Source organism: Syngnathus leptorhynchus, chromosome 8, assembly GCF_054491065.1.
Source record: "Syngnathus leptorhynchus isolate UIUO chromosome 8, UIUO_Slep, whole genome shotgun sequence".
NCBI lineage: Eukaryota > Metazoa > Chordata > Actinopteri > Syngnathiformes > Syngnathidae > Syngnathus > Syngnathus leptorhynchus.
In genome coordinates, this window is record NC_141202.1 from 13,969,183 (window position 1) to 13,987,826 (window position 18,644).

At 47.9% G+C, this 18,644-nt stretch overlaps 2 protein-coding genes and 1 long non-coding RNA gene across 5 annotated transcripts; 2 read left to right on the plus strand and 1 right to left on the minus strand.

Moving 5' to 3' along the window:
• The first annotated feature begins 1,964 nt into the window (after positions 1-1,964).
• pi4kb (phosphatidylinositol 4-kinase, catalytic, beta) lies at positions 1,965-12,266 on the plus strand. Of its 2 annotated transcripts, none has more exons than XM_085917969.1 (12): positions 1,965-2,121; positions 4,148-4,729; positions 4,967-5,302; positions 5,444-5,671; positions 9,911-10,138; positions 10,201-10,310; positions 10,798-10,902; positions 10,967-11,090; positions 11,145-11,410; positions 11,657-11,789; positions 11,867-11,987; positions 12,083-12,266. In XM_085917969.1, exons 2-12 carry the CDS (start codon positions 4,187-4,189, stop codon positions 12,262-12,264), a joined length of 2,376 nt encoding a protein of 791 aa, XP_085774095.1. In that variant the 5' UTR covers positions 1,965-2,121; positions 4,148-4,186; the 3' UTR covers positions 12,265-12,266. The 2 variants fall into 2 exon arrangements, with proteins under 2 accessions (XP_085774095.1, XP_085774096.1); XM_085917970.1 differs by having other exon boundaries at positions 1,967-2,121; positions 10,204-10,310.
• Positions 12,267-12,612: 346 nt separating this feature from the next.
• Positions 12,613-16,044, plus strand: LOC147053845 (uncharacterized). The gene is made up of 6 exons (XM_085917972.1): positions 12,613-12,752; positions 12,935-13,020; positions 13,095-13,159; positions 13,847-13,943; positions 14,389-14,545; positions 15,126-16,044. Exons 2-6 carry the CDS (start codon positions 12,958-12,960, stop codon positions 15,386-15,388), a joined length of 645 nt encoding a protein of 214 aa, XP_085774098.1. The 5' UTR covers positions 12,613-12,752; positions 12,935-12,957; the 3' UTR covers positions 15,389-16,044.
• Positions 15,390-17,480, minus strand: LOC147053846 (uncharacterized). Of its 2 annotated transcripts, none has more exons than XR_015066873.1 (2): positions 16,652-17,480; positions 15,390-16,578 (listed from the first exon to the last, which is right to left on the minus strand). It is a non-coding gene; the product is annotated as an uncharacterized LOC147053846 (long non-coding RNA). The 2 variants fall into 2 exon arrangements; XR_015066872.1 differs by having other exon boundaries at positions 15,390-16,581.
• Between the last annotated feature and the right edge of the window lie 1,164 nt (positions 17,481-18,644).

The window sequence follows — 18,644 nt, forward strand, 5'->3', positions numbered from 1 at the left end:
AGCTATTGATCTGTCTCCAAGTTGCGATCAACACTTAACACAAGTTGCTATGTCCCAATCCACACACTGGCGCACCTAACAATTTTGCGAGTTCGTTCTGTCAAAGAGAAGACCAGTAGATCAATCAGACCAAATTTACCAATTGTTTATTCCTAACAAAGCGGACTAATACAGGCCTGGGTCCCGGGTCCCTCACACTAAAACTCGTGCGTTTTTGTGACCACCAAAAGACGACACATTCTTCCGGGTTGCCCAGTTTTAAAGAAACACAATATGAATATTAAAACATGCAAAACATTGTGTGATGATTGGTCGATGGCCATCTCCTCCCCGTCGAGGTGTCATCACTCTGGTCAGGGGCTGGGATTTCTCCACTCGAAGCCCAACCACCTGGACGTGGTGTTGTTCTTTGTTCTCGTTCCTCACCGACCTTGAGGTGTTATCGTCCGGTACTCCCTTCGTCCCGTACCGTCCCGTACTCTCTTCGTCTGGTACTCCCTTCCTGGGCCTGTTCCACAACACTTCAAAGAAGACAAGTTCATGCAGTGTACCTGCACATTCTTCACCTCCACCAATCCACACAAGCACTCTAATATTCGATATTATATTGATATGATTATAAGTTTAACACAGCCTTAAAAATATGTTTGCAAACTGCTGAAAGCACATTTCCCTTTAGGAAAATCAGTTGATCAGTTGACAGCTCCACCCCTCTCTTCACCCGAGTGTCCAAAACATGCGGCGGCAAATCCGATGACACGACTACAAAGTCGATCATTGAACTGCGGCCTAGGGTGTACTGGTGCCAAGTGCACACATGGACACCCTTATGTTTGAACATGGTGTTCATTATTGACAATCCGTGTCGAGCACAGAAGTCCAATAATAGAACACCGCTTGGGTTCAGATCGGGGGGGGGCGTTCCTCCCAATCACACCCTTCCAGGTCTCACTGTCATTGCCCACATGAGCATTGAAGTCACTCAGTAGAACGATGGAGTCCCCAGAAGGAGCGCTCTCCAGCACTTCTTCTAAGGACTCCAAAAAGGGTGGGTACTCTGAGCTGCTGTTTGGTGCATAGACACAAAAAACAGTCAGGACCTGTCCCCCCACCCGAAGGCGGAGGGAGGCTACCCTCTCGTTCACCGGGGCGAACCCCAATGTGCAGGCGCCCAGCCAGGGGGCAATAAGTATACGCACACCTGCTCGACGCCTCTCACTGTGGGCAACTCCAGAGTAGAAGAGAGTCCAACCCCTCTCGAGAGGGCTTGTACCGGAACCCAAACTGTGTATGGAGGCAAGTCCCACGATGTCTAGTTGGAACTTTTCTGCCTCACACACCAGCTCGGGCTCCTTTCCAGCCAGAGAGGTGACATTCCATGTCCCAAGAGCCAGCTTCTGCAGCCAGGGATCGGACCGCCAAGGTCCCTGCCTTTGGCTGCCGCCCAACTTACACTGCACCCGATCCATTTGGCCCCTCCTACAGGTGGTGAGCCCATGGGAAGACATTCATTGTATGTAATATATGTAAAAAAGGGGTTGTCAGTGGCTGTCACTCCATGAACCAGTAACCCAGGGCACTACAATGAAATGATTGTACAGGTAACGACTATGCCACCACACTAGAAACACAACTAATGATAAGACGGCATCATCTTTGAGGATTTAAAATTGTCACTAGCCATGGTAAGAAGTCAATGATTCTCCTTGCTCCTCGCTATACATTTTAGTAGGTGGCAACACAATGGATCATCCATTTGTGAAATATCACCATCACAAGTTCCCAACACATGTCTGCTTGGTTTCAAGTGAAGTGGGCGTCAAAAATTGAGAAACACTTTCTCATGCTACTGAATGGAAAATGTGACCGTTAATGGACTTTGTCTCGTTTCTAATGAACACTAAGGCCTACTGCACTTCTGCAGTTTGAAATTGGTCGTAGCGGACGGTTTGAATCGACTAAAATGGCGGCGAGGTAGACAAGAGGCAAGTAAAGTTGAGTGTCTCCCCCTAGTGGCCAATAAACATAATATTCAACGGCTGCGGGCGGCCAGTCGATAGCATCAATGGGAGGACAAAGTTGACTCGACGACACGATTGACAGCCACCAGAGCTCAACAAGGTACGGGCAAGCCGCCTGCAAACACGTCACGCACCTCGTTCGACGTTAGCTTAGCCTTTAGTTCCCCAGTGAGTTCAGGCATTTACTCAGCAGACCCTAGCAACAGTTGGCTACTGCTAACGAAGCTAAAAAGCCTCCGCGTGACCTCAGACGGTCTCAGAGCCGCCCGCCCGTCCAGACACTTTGCTAATCTACAGAACTGCTACTGCTAGCCGATTGTTAGCCGCTAACCCACTCGAGTGCTACTCCGCGAAATGCACGAGCCTAGTCCAGAGTGTGCCGATGTCAGTTGCAAGCACACAAAGACGGGTTCGTCGAGGTTATTTTCAACAATTTTCTGAGTTGATGCGCAAGTTGTTTGAATTGAGGGCTCATGGAGGGGACCAGTCCCGGTCCGTTGTTGTTTGTCTTGCTTGGATGGAGAGAAAAGCCTGCACAACCCGTGTTCAAATGCCAGGCTTTTGAGACGCAATGAAATTAATTGGCCTTTTGAAATCGGTAACCTAGCGAGTTCCTATAGATAAGAAATCCAATGATGAAGCAACCGCGTTCGCAAGCTTTCGTTCTTCCCTCATCACGTGATCAGTAACGTGCAAAGCTCCAAATAACGTCCTGAGGAGTTAGGTAGCTGGATGTTTTTGTTTATGGAGGGATCAGCAGGAGCAAGGCCTTTGTTAAACAATGAAATCCTGACACTGCACTGTGACGGGGAGTTGAATGCAGAGCTGCGAGGGTGAGATGTTCAATTTGGGGCAGAAATTAGGAGCAAAATAACAGAATTACGTTGACTCGTGCTTATGACACCCACGCAATGTTGGCATTCTTCTGGGGGCCACTCAGCCACCAATTGCCCATCTCTGTTTTGTAACTTTGCAAATAGAGAAAAGAAACATGCGTGTTGCGAACGCAAGCACCTCCATCGTGCCATTGCAGGTTTGCTTTGCAGTGTGTTTGGATGAAGTACCAAACGTGAAGGCACTCATTTCGAGTTCCCCAAAATGTCAGGGATGTGGCTGCAATAGCAGGAAGAATTGGAGCACATCTTCTGTAGAAATAGAGTTTTTGCTTTGGGAAAAATTACTTTTGGACAGGATGGTGAAAAAAAATGTCATACCGCGGTTATTTCCTAGCATGTCCGATGGAGCATTGGTTTGCTCGGCTACCCGTGGAAGCCATTTTTCACCAGATGCAAGTTGCGGCCGAAAATTTGAGAAAACCCTCAGAACGGTTACGACTGTAGAGCATCAGAACTTGATTGGGGTGGACATTGCGTTTATGGTGGAGGACGAGACAGGGCGGCAGTGTCTGTTTTGCCGCTTGCTGTTGACTGAAAATGACACATGGTTGCTCAGCTGTGTTCTGAGTTTGGTCACGTGGCAAGCAGAGCTGCGATTGGCTGTGAGCAGCCGTTATGTCATTTTAAGTTGACAGTGAGCGTAAAAATGGCTGTCCCCCTGCTGAGGTGGAAAACAGGCGGCTTTCATTTCACAAACACAATATTGGTCAACAGCGTGTTTGGATGCGCAGTCTGTCTTTGAGGCAGGCAGCCCGCCTATGCTCGGTCGCTGCTGGCTTGGCCTCAGGCGGAAATCTGTAGAGGATAAAAAGTCGAATCGCAAAAAGCCTCAAGCCAAAGTTAGGCTTGAAAACCTACCGTCAATTTGGCTACCTTGTGATTGTTCATTATTCTGTCACAGGGCCCCCGCCATTGGTCCCGCTTTTCAAGTTTGGAATCAGAACTGCAGGCAGTTCTTGTTCTTTGTTCTTGGATTGTTTATTGTTGAATATCTGAGATCTGACACTTCTGCAGCCAGCAAGTAAATCTTTGCTGTGCGACGTTCCTTCTATGTGGGTTTTGGAGCCACCCGCAACTGTAGCGCTGCCCTGTTGGCATGATGTGCAATTTCGGTCCCAAAACACCACCAGTTGTACCAGTTAGAACATAGTTTCCAACACCAAATGGGGTCAAGGAGTACGCAGTGATGACAAGCATTCTCATCTGTGTGTGTGCGTGTGTCTGCTGCAGTGAAGGTGGGCGAAGCCTCCTTCCCTCCCAGTGCTCTCAATGGAGGAAAAGTATGCGGAGCCCTCTCCCGTCCAATTGGAAAACGACGCCCCCTCCCCGCGCCCGGGTCCCACTGCCGCCGTCACTCCCCCACTGGGCGTCATCAGTGAGGGGGCGGGCGAAGGGGCGGGCAGCGAAGTAGCGGGGCCGCTGATCGACGCGGCGGCGGCAGCGAGGGCTTGTCGGGAAGTCCTGCACAAGCTCAAGCTGAGAAACACCGACCCCGCCTGCGACGGGGACAGGTTGACCGGGTCAGACAGGGACCTAGACGGGAACGAGGACAGGCAGGCGGAGGGTGGCCGGCGGCGGCGGCCCAATCCGTCCAAGCAGTCGTGGCTCCTGCGCCTGTTTGAGTCCAAACTCTTTGACGTATCCATGGCCATCTCTTACCTGCATAACTCCAAGGAGCCCGGTGTGCAGGCCTATATTGGAAACCGACTCTTCAGCTTTCCGCACGACGACGTCGACTTCTTCCTGCCGCAGCTCCTCAACATGTACGTGCACATGGATGAGCACGTCGGCGACGCCATCAAGCCTTACGTGGTGGGTGCGGGCGCGCACGTGGCAAACACACACGCGCACAATGTATACACGCAAACACGTGGTCGATGCAAACACGCACAGGGCAGTTGGGTTGGGTTTTATATTTGTGTGAAGTTATGGGGTAAGCTTTGCCAAATGCCGGCATATACCATAAGGAACCAGCAAACCAGACTGTAATTTTCTTGGCTGCCAAAGGTTGTGTTTGTGTGTGCGTGTCTGTGTCTGTCCCTCCCTCAGGTGCATCGCTGCAGGCAGAGCATCTCCTTCAGCCTGCAGTGCGCGTGGCTGCTGGCGGCTTACTCGTCCGATATGCACATCTCAACGCAGCGCCACTCGCGAGGTGCCAAGTTGCGCAAGCTCATTCTGTCCGACCAGCTCAAGCCGGCTGCCAGCCGGGCCCGCCGGGACCCCCTGACACTGGCGCCCTTCTGTGGCGCGCCCACCGAGACAGGCCTGTCGCCCTCCAAACGCACACACCAGCGGTCCAAGTCGGACGCCGCCGTGGCAGTCAGCCTCAGTGGCGACCTCAAGAGGACGGCCAGCAACCCCAAAGTGGAGAGCAGCCATGACGAGGTACGCGGGCACCCTTAATCGATTGAGGAAAGGCAGCCCATTAGCTGGCTTGGGCAGGTCCCACCTGCTGCTGCGTCAAACCGCAATGGGGCCAAACCTAATGCTCGCTGCCTTGTTTTGTTTTGGCCCACGGGCCGGTAGCCGCTGCGCCTAATGCCGCAGCGCGACTTCATCAAGTCTTTGATGGGCATCGGTAAGCGTTTGGCCACGCTGCCCACCAAAGAGCAGAAGACGCAGCGGCTCATCTCGGAGCTGTCGCTGCTCAACCACAAGCTGCCCGCCCGCGTCTGGCTGCCCACCGCCGCCTTCGAGCACCACGTGGTGCGCGTGCCGCACACGCAGGCCGTCGTGCTCAACTCCAAGGACAAGGTGATGCCCGCCTTCTCTTTGCACGTATAGACTCTTGATCTTTGACGTCGGAATACGAGCGTAGTGCAAAGTCACTTGGCAGATGTGGAACTATTCGTTGCCGCTCCAAGTTCACACAAAACAAAACGCCATCGCTGTCCCGGGCTGAGGTTAGCATATACAAACCGGATTCGGTTGAAGTTGGGAATTTGTGTAAAATGTATATAAAAACAAAATACAACGATTTGAAAATCCTTTTCAACTTATATTCATTTGAATACACTATAAAGACAACATATTTAATGCTCAAACTCATAAACTTTATTTTATTTTTCAAATAATAATTAACTTAGAATTTCATGGCTGCAGCACGTACAGTAGAAGTTGGCAAAGGGCATGTTTACCACTTCGTCACATCACCTTTCCTTTTAATAAACATTTTGGAAGAGAGGAGACTAATTATCTTAGCTTCTCATGTGGAATTCTTTCCCATTCTTGCTTGATGAACCGCTTTAGTTGTTCAACAGTCTGGGGTCTTCCCTGTTGTATTTTATGCTCCATAATGCGCCATCTATTTTCAATGAGAGACAGGTCTGGACTTCAAGCGAGCCAGGGGAGAACCTGGACTCTTTTACTTCGAAGCCACGCTGTTGTAATACGTGCAGAATGTGGCTTGGCATTATCTAGCTGAAATAAGTAGCGGCATCCATGAAAAAGACATCTGCTTGGATGGCAGCATATGTTGCTCCAAAATCTGTATGTACTTCTCAGCATTTATGTTGCCTTCACAGAAATGTAAGTCACCCATGCCATGGGAACTAATGCACCCCCATACCATCACAGATGCTGTCCTTTGAACTTTGGGTTGATAACAGTCCAGATGGTCCGCTGCTTCTTTGGTCCAGAGGACACGACGTCCAGTGTTTCCAAAAACAATTTGAAAAGTGGACTCATTAGACCACAAAACACTTTTCCATTGTGCATCAGTCCATTATACATGAGCTCGGGCCCAGAGAACCCGGCGTCGTTTCTGGATGTTGTTCATAAACAGCTTTAGCTTTGCACGGTAGAGTTTTAACCCGTACTTACTGATGTAATGACAAACTGTATTTACTGACAGTGGTTTTCTGAAGTTTTCCTGAGCCCATTTGGTGATCTCCTTTACACACTCATGTCGGTTTTTAAGGCAGTGCTGTCCGAGGGATCGAAGGTCACAGTCATTCAGTCTTGATTTCCGGCCGTGGCGCTTACGTGCAGTGATTTCACCAGATTCTGTAAACCTTTTGATGATATTATGGACTGTAGATGTTGAAATCCCTAAATTCTTTCCAATTTTGCTTTGAGAGATCTTCTTCTTAAACTGTTCAACTATTTTCTCACGCAGTTGTGGACAAAGTGGTGAACCTCGCCCCATCCTTGCTTGAGAATGACTGAGCATCTTTAAGGAGGGCTCCTTTTATACCCAATCATGGTACCCACCTGTTCCCAATTAGCCGGATTGCATGTGGGATGACCTTTTCTCAGCTTTCGCCGTATTTTTTGCCACCTTTTCCCAACTTCTACTGGACGTGTTGCGGCCATAAAATTCTAAGTTAATTATTATTTGGCAAAAATCAATTACGTTTATCAGTTTGAACATTATATATGTTGTCTTTGTAGTGTATTCAATTCAATATGGGTTGAGAAGGATTTTCAAATCGTTGTATTTTGGTTTTATTTACATTTTACACAATTTCCCAACTTTAACCGAATCTGGTTTGTAGAAAGGAGCACTGATTTTTAGAAAGGGATGGATGGATGAATGCTCGCTAGCTAATTAACTAACTAACTGGTAGGGAGGTAGGTCAGTAGGTAGATAGATATGTTATTGATCCCGGGGGGGAAATTCAGTTGCCAGCAGTTAAATACATAAATAACAGATATACAGTATAAAATCGGAAGCTACTGAAGCTACTCCTCCGCCCAGTGACGGTGCTGTACAGTGGGTGGACAGGGTTGTTTTTGATGGACAGCAGCCCCCCAGCACGCCACCGCAAAGAAGAGGGCGCTCACCAAACACAACGATAAAACATCCACAACATCACATTGCAGACATTGAAGGACGCCCACCTCCTGAGGAAGTACCGTAATTTTCGGACTATAAGTCGCAGTTTTTGTCATAGTTCAGGTGGGGGGGGGCGACTTATACTCAGGAGCGACTTATATGTGATTTTTTTTTCAGAAATTTTCAAAATTCAAAAATCCGTGATGTAGTGAAACCGCAATAAACGAACCGCGATGTAGCAAGGGATTACTGTCATTTGAACTGCAAGTGACGTCACCCGTGGCGTGCGGGGGTTGTTTACATAACAGACAAAGGATTCGATCACGGGATGACAAAGATGACGAAGGCCCCCACGTACTACTGGCATCATTACCGGCTTTGTTTGTAAGTGACACGGAAGACGAAAAGTTTGAAGGATTTAATGATTTGGAGTGACACAGAAGGTTTGAAAAACTATTATGGCTTTTACGCACGCCCGGTCCTTCTCGACGGGAGCTCTCTTTCACCTCCGTGGATGGAAATTGGGGGCCGGCGCTCGGCCGGGTGGCTGTCTGGGGACGGTGGATGGGGCTCGGACATGGCTTTTACTTACGCCCGGTCATACTCTACGGAGCTTTCTTTCACCTCTGTGGATGGAAGTCGGGGACTGGCGCTCGGCCGGGTGGCTGTCCGGGGACGGTGGATGGGGCTCGGACATGGCTTTTACCCACGCCCGGTCATACTCTACGGAGCTTTCTTTCACCTCTGTGGATGGAAGTCGGGGACTGGCGCTCGGCCGGGTGGCTGTCCGGGGACGGTGGATGGGACTCGGACATGGCTTTTACCCACGCCCGCTCCTATTCTATGGAGCTCTCTTCCACCTCCGTGGCTGGAAGTTCGGTAGTTGTTGGCTCGTTGAACTCTTGTTTTGTTAAATAAAGAGCCGAGATATACTAGATCTGTGCGGTGCGCGGCATTGTTGACATGAAGGAGGAGGAATTTGATCAATGGAGTTCATGATTTGGAGTGACACAGATGGTTTGATAATATTGTTATATAAACCCACGTCTTTCCTGGTACTTTGTTAACGCTACAATATAGTTATATACTAGATCTCTGCAGCGCACGCGCGGCGTTGTTGACATAAAGAACGAGGAATTTGATCAATGGATTTAATGATTTGGAGTGACTCAGATGGTTTGATAATATTGTTGTAATATGATAGTTATTTGAAATATACTTTATGTATCATTATATGGGTCTGTGGAATAATTAGAAATGCAACTTACAATGGGTCTGACGTCAGCATATGCGGCGCATACGCGGCATTGTTTACATAAAGTAAGATCGATGGATTTAATGAATTGGAGTGACACAGATGGTTTGATAAACGTGTTATTTATGTAATACTTACTTGAATAACTCTGAATGTTGCGTCAGGCCCGTTCTCAGCTCCTTGTTTGTGTATGTCACGTTAGCATACCGTATTGTTTAACCTGTTGTTGCTGGTTCATGTCTATTTTTGGTGTTGGATTTTGACAAATAAATTTGCCCCAAAAGTGCCACTTATACTCCGGTGCGACTTATATCTGTTTTTTTCCACTTTATTGTGCATTTTATGGCCGGAGCGACTTATAGTCCGAAAATTACGGTACATTATCCTTTCTTACATAAAGCGTTCACATGCGCAGAGCAGTCGAGTTTGTCGTCCAGCAACACTCCCAAGTTCCTTACAGGTCTGCACACAGTCTCTATTGATAGTCACTGGCTCAGGACGAGGCATCGGCCTTCTGAAGTTCACCACCATTTCCCTAGACCTGGTGGTGTTTAGGTGTAAGTGGTTGGAGCCACACCAACTGATGAACCACTGAACCAGGCCCCTGTACTCCTCCTCCACCTGTCCATCTCTAAAACAGCCAACAATAGCAGTGTCATCCCCAAACTTCTGCACATGGCAGAACTCAGTTGTAACGGAAGGCAGAGGTGTCCGGGATGAATAGGAGTCGTGGAGACAGATAATATATTAATATTCAATAATAATAATAATATTCAATAATAACAATAAAACAATAACAATAATATTCACAGGCTTTTATTCTTGAGACAAAAAAATTACCATTGCACAGTCGCTAAGGAAACCCGTTTGCTTGCCTGCATGCCCTAAGGAGCGGCACAAGGAATGAGAGGGAGCATTTGGTCGTGATGCATAAAATGTCAAAGTCTTTTTGATCCCACAGGCGCCTTACCTTATCTATGTGGAGGTTCTGGAGGTGGACAACTTTGAGACGTCCAAGGTGCCGGCTCGAATCCCGGAGAACCGTATCAGGAGCACGCGCTCGGTGGAGCACCTGCCCGACTGCGGCATGAGCGCCGAGCAGCGCACCGCAAGCTTCTCTACGGTCCCCAACTACGACAACGACGATGAGGCCTGGTCGGTGGACGACATCGGCGAGCTGCAGGTTGAGGTGCGTGTCCGGCCGGATGCTCTCGGACCCAAGTTGTCGGCCGCGTGACTGCTCTTTTCCAGCAGCTTCCGGAGGTTCACACCAGCTGCGACAACATCAGTCAGTTCTCCGTGGACAGCGTAGGCAGTCTTGACAGCAAAGAACCCGTCTTCATCGCCGCCGGGGACATCAGGTCGGTCCCCTGACGCTCAGTGAAGCGGCTGTCTGCATTTGGCCATATCCGTCGAGAGCGCTCTGAGGTCGCCAACCCCGCATTGCAGGGTTCCAGATGACGTGTTCTAGAGATTGGTCTTGCCTTTGAACCATTGAGTGTCTCGTTCAAAGACATTTTTACTCTGACACAGACGGGTCAGATTCCAGATTTTTGCTCAAGACCGCCGGCCCGGTACTGCTGTGCTGGCTTCCAAGTCTCGCCTGACATGCCACGTGCCTTGCACAAATTTGCTTAGCTTTCCAAAACAACCGAGTAGAAAGTGGTCTAGTTGCAAAGGCCACAAAAACAAGACGGTGGTCTTTTGATTTGTCTTGGATAGATACCGTCTCTGTCTTTCTTGGTCTCGAATGTCTTATTCCCGCTCGATGTGGTCTTGACTCTAGCGCCTCGTTCAGTGTGTCAGTCATTGTCATTTCCGCCAACACATTGGAACGTGTATGTGCAGGCGGCGGCTGTCGGAGCAGCTGGCGCAGACCCCTACCGCTTTCAAGCGCGACCCCGAGGACCCATCGGCCGTGGCTCTCAAAGAACCTTGGGGGGAGAAAGTCCGGTAGGCGTCCCTCGCTTTAGCCGCCTCCCGCCGCGCATCCCGTAACTGTGACTACATTGTTCAGGAGGATCCGCGAAGGCTCCCCTTATGGGCACATGCCCACATGGCGCCTGCTATCAGTCATCGTCAAGTGCGGTGACGACCTCCGTCAGGAGCTGCTGGCCTTCCAGGTGTTGCGGCAGCTGAAGGTAAGTCGCCACCGCGCCTCTTTATCTCACTTTCTAAGCCGATATGTCTGTCAGACTATCTGGGAGACGGAGCGGGTGCCGCTGTGGATCAAGCCCTACAAGATCCTGGTTCTGTCGTCGGACAGCGGCATGATCGAGCCAGTGGTTAACGCAGTGTCGCTGCATCAGGTCAAGAAGCACAGCCAGCTGTCTCTGCTGGACTACTTCCTGCAGGAGCACGGTGCGCCCACCACCGAAGCCTTCCTGACAGCGCAGAGGAACTTTGTGCAAAGCTGCGCTGGCTACAGCCTCATCTGCTACCTGCTTCAGGTCAAGGACAGGTCAGTGCAAAGCCAAAGTTTGGGTCCGTTTATAGTTCACCCTGCAATTCGCCTACTATAAAACCAGAGACTATTTTATTCTGTTGATTCTGTTGCCCAGTCATGCCCAACCTTGTGATTTATAGTCACATCTAATAAATAAATAAATAAATAAATAAATAAATAAATAAATAAATAAAATTTCCCCCCAGGCTCAACTGGGGGCGCTACTTTGTGTGAGCCTGAAAGTGGATTCTGTCCCCTCAGGCACAATGGCAACATCCTGCTGGACGCATGCGGCCACATCATCCACATCGACTTCGGCTTCATCTTGTCCAGCTCACCCAAGAACCTCGGCTTCGAGACGTCCGCTTTCAAACTCACCGCTGAGTTTGTTGAGGTCTCGCCTTGTTCCATCCATCGACCACAAAGCTCGCCGAAGCCCCCACCCTCATCGCGTCTGTGTGCGCATGTCAGGTGATGGGTGGTCCTGACGGCGACATGTTCAACTACTACAAGATGTTGATGCTCCAGGGCCTGATCGCTGCCCGCAAGCACATGGAGCGTGTGCTGCAAATTGTGGAGATCATGCAACAAGGTCAGTAGCGCATGCCAAGAACATGCTAAGATGAGGCGGGGCGCGAGGCCGTGACCTGATGGCAGGCGCGCATTTGTGCGTTTGGCGCGCCACAGGTTTGCAGCTACCTTGCTTCCACGGTTCGAGCACCATGCGAGGCCTGAAGGAGCGCTTCCACATGAGCCTGACCGAGGAGCAGCTGCAACTTCTAGTTGAACAAATGGTGGTGGGCTCCATGCGCTCGCTCACCACCAAACTTTACGACGGCTTCCAGTACATCACCAATGGCATCATGTGACCGCTGGAGTGTAACTGCCGTTATGACGATTGCATTCTCAGGTGTTTTGGGTCACTGGTGTCTTGGTCATCTTTCCGTGGAGAAAAGTTGGTGTGACATTCCTGACATGTTTTGGACCGTTTAGTTCTTTTTGTTGGGTGACGGAAACACCCTGACTTGTCAACATTGCCTCCTAACAAGGCCCGCCCACATTGTACAGCGTTGCTTGGAAGTGTCAATTCACATTTAATGCCAGCTGTGATTTATTTGACAGTGTACTGCTTCATAGACGCACCAAAATAAAAATGTGACAAAGTTACACTATAAACTCGTTCTGCGCCTGAAACAAGAGGCTGTACATTAAGCAAAACTTTGTGAAGCTCGAGTCATACTTGGCTGGGAAAGTAAGGAAAGAAAGAAAGAAAGAAAGAAAGAAAGAAAGAAAGAAAGAAAGAAAGAAAGAAAGAAAGAAAGAAACTAAAGCTGCCAAATAACCCGCAGGTGCACAGGTAGGTGAACTAAATACCAAGGAACCGACAAAGATGACCCCAAAACACTTTAAAGGCTAAGGTTAGCTCGCTGAAATGACGTTTGAAGTAGAAAGGAATCAGATGCCTTCGGGCTAACGCTAGCTGTTAGCCAACGTGCGCCGTTTCTATGAAATAGCCTCGAACTCACGTCGTCCTGTCAGTTTCGCTGACGCTATAGGACTCGATGGCCGGGAGCTTCCAAGCCAGCAGGAGTTGCAGCGCGCTTGCTTGTGGGCTACCGGGAGAGGTAGGCACAACCGTCGGCGCTCCGTTCAACCCTTGCGGGTGTGCGTTAATGTTGTCCTGCTATTTTTCGTCAAGAGGAAGAGACGAATGCCAGCCCGCGTTCTCCTGAAACGTTCTTTGGACGTATCCCTTCATCAGCGGTGAGCAGAAACTGAGAAACGTGTTCTTGTTAACCAACCATTTAATTTCAATTTCATTTTGAGTCCAAATTAATTCCGCCGTTGAACGAATTAATCCCGGTTTTCTGTTCTCGTGGAAGCTTGGTGTGAGCTAGCCGTTTTTAATTGGGTTAGGGTTATGGAACTTTTGAGTGATGTAATTTTATTGTTCGTTTGAAATATCAGACTGTCCCGAAGAGATTAACTTGGGGGGGTTGAACAATACCTCTCTATTTGTAAATACTGTTTTTGTAATTGATATCTGGTCCCTAATTCGCTCAGCAAATTAAAGTACGTAAGATCTGGGACGTGTAGCATGACGGTTAATGTCAAACTGGCTTTGGCGAGGGCAGTGTTTGTTTGCTAGTAGTTTGTCGACCCGCCCAGGAACTGCATGCAGTGATTTTACAAGTCAAGGAACTAGGCAGGGATGAAAGACAACTTGACGTAGCAAACAAACTAATCGGTCCGAAAAGAGAAGAACGACATGAATTTTGTTCCCATACATCTTTGAGAATAAACTGAGAAAAATAAGAGAAATATTGCAATAATAACAATATAGGTATTTAAAAATAGCGTGTTACGCGTGTATTTTGAAGTGTTATCTTTTTGAATTATTTTTTCTCCTTCCCCATATTTCTCTTCGTAATTCATGATTTTTGGATTTAGCTTCTCTCAGGTGCTGGCTGGGCAACTGATGTGGCCTGGCGTGGCAACCGCTCCCGAGTCTATGCTTCTATTGGTGGCGTCATCTTCAGTCAGTCCGGTGAGTTCTGGTTGTCGACTGGTTCTTGTGGTAATGAAAGAAAGCCAAGCCATTGCCGGGCAGTACAGGAGCCCACATGGCCAGAAAACAAGGCAATTTGACAATGGCAAGCGCAGTGATCTGCTGTTGATCCACCCATCCATCCATCCATCCATCCATCCATCCATCCATCCATCCATCCATCCATCCGGATCTCAAGCACGCAGTTATCCAAGAGGCCAATCTGGGCCAGCTCTTTCCTGGTGTTAACTTTAGCTGCTCGCTGTCAGTTTTGTTTACCAAAGCAATTGACAGAGTACCAGTAGCTGTTTTCGCTGCTCTTACAGCTTCCGTTTGCTTGAAACAAGTGGCGGTCAGCTCGGGATGTTAACTAGAGACGTGTGATCATAGCGAGGGCCCGGCTGACATACCGTGCTAGCAACCATATCTATGTTGCGTCTTCCAGAAGGGGCAAACGTGCTTCTCGCCGGTGCCCGCGACTTCACCTCCCGCCAGACGAGCGAGCGTGTGGACCCGGCTGGGCTGGCAGCGGGTCAGCTTTTGGACTTTCCGGAACAAGTACGGATGGAGAGCCAGGTGCCGCGCCGCCCTCACCAAACCAAGTGAGTGATGGGTGTCGCCTCGGCAACAAAAATCCTAACCCCCCGCACCCACACACACACCCGGACAAAAGCTCCATTGTCGATAGACGTGGCACTCTTCCAACAGTGTACGATTTTTATTTAGGCAATTTTCTCCCCATGTTCTCCAATTTGAACTCATACTACCCAATTTTGTTGGCTTGTTTGTTGCCTGAGAGGGAAATTTGCTTGAACTCACCTAAAAACTGAAGAACCCAAAACTTGCAGTGAAAGAAACTTGGGAAATGTAGTCGGCTATACCGTCACCGTTGAGACGAACTGCTCCGACCTGTGGTGCTAGTCTTAGAATGTCATGCAGGATTTTGCAATTGAAGAGAGCGCCTCGAAGCGGCCGCATTAGTTGGAGAAAGTAAAAAAATAAATAAATAAACTAAAAGCAGACCTCATGAATAATTGATCCTCTTTGCCACAGCAAAACGGACCAAGGTCCAAGACAACAACTCGCACGCCAGATTTTTGTTCTGCCTTTTGTCTCTCGCATGACAGGCTTCTCGACGAGCCGAGCCTTCACACACTAAGTCACGTGGCTGTCCCTCCACAGGAGGGAATGGACAGCCGGCTGGACGTCGCTTCCAAAAGGTGGCTCGTGGAGCCCTGGAGTCCTCTGTTTGTTCGAGGGGGCGGAGCCTCAAAGTGCCCACTAAAAGAGAGCTGGACTCGCAGCTGGATGGCTACATGGCCATGTCCAAGAAGAGACTGGATGCTGACCTAGACGCGTATATCGCCAAGTCCAAGAAGCAACTGGATGCCGATCTGGACCCCTACATGGCGCTCGCCGTACAGTCGGCAACATCGTGGGAATGAATGCGCTTTGCCACCTCCAGGCTTTTTTTTTTTTTTTTTTTTTCTCCGTTTTGCCTAGCGTTCACGTTGACTTAGTTAGCTTGCGGGCCTGTTTGATAGTTAGTCTGGTGTGTTTTCTCCATTTTTCTTACTTCAACAGAGAAGAGGTGTGCAAGATTGAAAAAGAAGGAGGGAGAGGTGAGAGGGACCAATGGGTGCACAAGTTTTATTTTGCATTCTGGAATGAAGGCTGGGAGGTTTTTCTTCATACCCTCAGATGAACGGTTGCCAACATCAGCAAGAGCACCAAACTGGGTCCTGCCCCTGAAGCCTGAATAGGTCAAAGGTTACACATGTACACACTTCCTCGGCAGAGTTTGACATTCGGACCTTTGCTCACCTCGTTTCTGGCCTTTGGAGATGTTGCTGGAACTAGACACAAAGGCACAACAGCGCCAAATAAGGCATTTGTGGCTGTGTTGGTCCCTTACTTTCTCATCATGGCTTGATTGTGAAAACAAGTAGAAAATTGGTCTCCACACTTTGTGGCCGTCAGTGATGACAACAAATGAAGCGCATCGATCTCAAAATAACTTTGTGTAAAGCTTTTTAGTGGGTTTGTGTGTGACCTGTTCTTTGATTAAAGAATCGTTTGGTGCCTTGGCATCTGAGCTAAATTTGTTCTGTGACTGCGCATGTAACTCGAAACACTTGCATCTCAAGTTGATAGAAGTCAATGCTAATGTTAACAGTCAATTCCAATGATAATTTGCACTCAATGTTATTGGAATGACAAAAACGTCACAGTTGTAACATTTGTGCTCACCAAAACATGCAAACACGCACAACCCCCTGGTGTTCTTAATGGGATTTGCTTTATTATTTTTTTGGGTCGGTTGGCAAAATATTTTGCATTTGTGCTGCCAGATGGTTTTGGACTGCCACTTGTGGGCAGACTTAGCGAAGGATGTCGGTGCCATCTAGCGGCAAAGGTCTGTATCGCATCGCTACCTTCCATTTAGCTTTTTTATCCATCAACATAATGAAAATATATTTTTTTTCAAGTATCTCTTGCCATGCAAGTGGAAACTTGGCGACTGGTGTGCGTTTGTGTGTGTCCTTACCGTAGTCGTAGTCAAAGGTGGCCGTGTAATCATAGTCGGGCGTGGGGGTCACGGGGTCGTCCTCCCACTGGCTCGCTTCTGGACTTCCTGCTGGGATGATGACCGACAAGGATAAATGGAAATGACCTTTAAGCTCGCGGCACGCCGACGACTCACTTACCCGAGCGGGGCCACGTCGCCAGCACGCACAAAAATAGGTGCAGGGCCGCTGCCATCGCACACCCTCACTGGAAAATGTCGTGCGATCCTTCCACGCTAGCTCTCAAGAACAAATCCTAAATGTGCACACGCACGCTGCATGTGTGTGGGGACAGTGGCTGATGGTGTAGGGGTACGCTTGCCTGTCTTGTGTGCCGATACCGTGAGTTTGATTCCTGCATATGACGGTGTGAATCCGTGTCTGCGCCCGCATCTTGATGAATACAAACTCAAGAATGTCAAGCATCAAATAAACAAATCCCGACACGTAAATCGACTTGCTTTTTTCGTGACAGTTGAGAAGGATGCCCGAGCATCTCGAAACTCTCCATGTTGGAGCTATCGTGTTGTCAGCATTGGCGACATCCGTCAGAACAAAACAAGCAGAACAACCTCGCTGAAAGAAGATGAGGACCGCGCTGGAGCGCCGCTGTGATCGCTGCACACATGGTGTTTATTTTGTGTCAATATGTTGAACCTTTTAAAACGCAAGCAAAAAATATTTAAAAATACTAAACGCAAAAGAAGTCACATAAAAAATGCAAGATTGCAAAAAAGAATAATTGTGAAATGGTGTAAAATATTTGATTGCCCTCCCTGACATTTTGCTTCTGCTCCCTGACAATTTGCTTCTGCTCCGTGATTCTTTACTTCTGCTTCGCGTTTCTTAGCTTTTGCTCCCAGATTGCGGTATTGACATAAACGTGAAACGTGGGTGGGATTTCCATGAGTGCATTCCTATTAGTGTATTTCTGTTTGACGGGCAGCTAAGCAAGCGTATGAAGCGGCTCTGGCCCACATCAGTTATTCTGCTTCTGATTGGTTCTTCTAACAATGTCATCACCAAATTGTGGATGCAATGTGGCTGTTCTTATCACACTGTAGCTATCTATGGTCGTTATCATCACACACACATAAATATAAATCACTTCGAGCATTTTGATTTTGTCTGATGGACGTCTATTAGACGTCTATATGCTAACCAGACGTCAAACACGTCAAAAAACGGTCTAAAAGTATAACAAATATAGACGTCTATAGCATAGACGTCTATTAGACATCGATATGTGAAAGTTTTTTTTTTTAGACGTTTAATGCGTAGACGTTCGAATGATGGCTAATAGCTAATGATCATTTGAACATCTATGTCTAGTCAACCTTGAGGTTCTCTTCAATACATTTAACCTATGATCCTTACCTTTGTGTAGTTCCAGGATGTTGTGAAAATGCATTTGATTAGTGATGGTCCAGGGTGTGAAAATTTACATTTTTTAATACAGAAATAGGTTTCAGTAACAGTCATACTTATGTAACATAAGTTACAAATATAAATACACCTTTTAATGTTAAAATTAACCATAACAATAACTGAACCTAAATAAAATTATTTTTTCAAACACTATCCACCATTACAAATATAAATGTTCAATGTTTTTAAATCATATGTTTAAAAATGTGAAAACATACATACAGTATTAAAAATTGGGGGCTATTTAAGAGAACAACGCTACTAAGTTACAATATAAATATATACATATTTTATGTAGGACATATCATACAAAACAACCAGCTCGGCGAAACACAAAATAGACATCACTCTCTTGTGGGCTTTTGATAGCCCCCTTTGCTACTCAGTGCTGGAGCACATTTTAATTTTAAAGCCATCACGGTCCTTGTTTCATCATCCGTGGCCTCTGTGCGTGTCGCCAACAGCTTCTACAAAGATGAACTCGATGTACAGGCACCACCCATTGTAGACCTTAGGATTACTCTGTAAAAGAAATATGAATACGGGGGAAAAAACCCCCGACTACCTGTCAAATAGTTTTTCCTTGATGCATCTCATGTCAGTCGCACATTTCGAACATGAAGCAATCGCAAAGGAATAAACAGACAGTTCATTTTTTTTTTAATTTACCAGCGCGATCAGAGCAGTCTTCCTGAGGGCCCTCTGC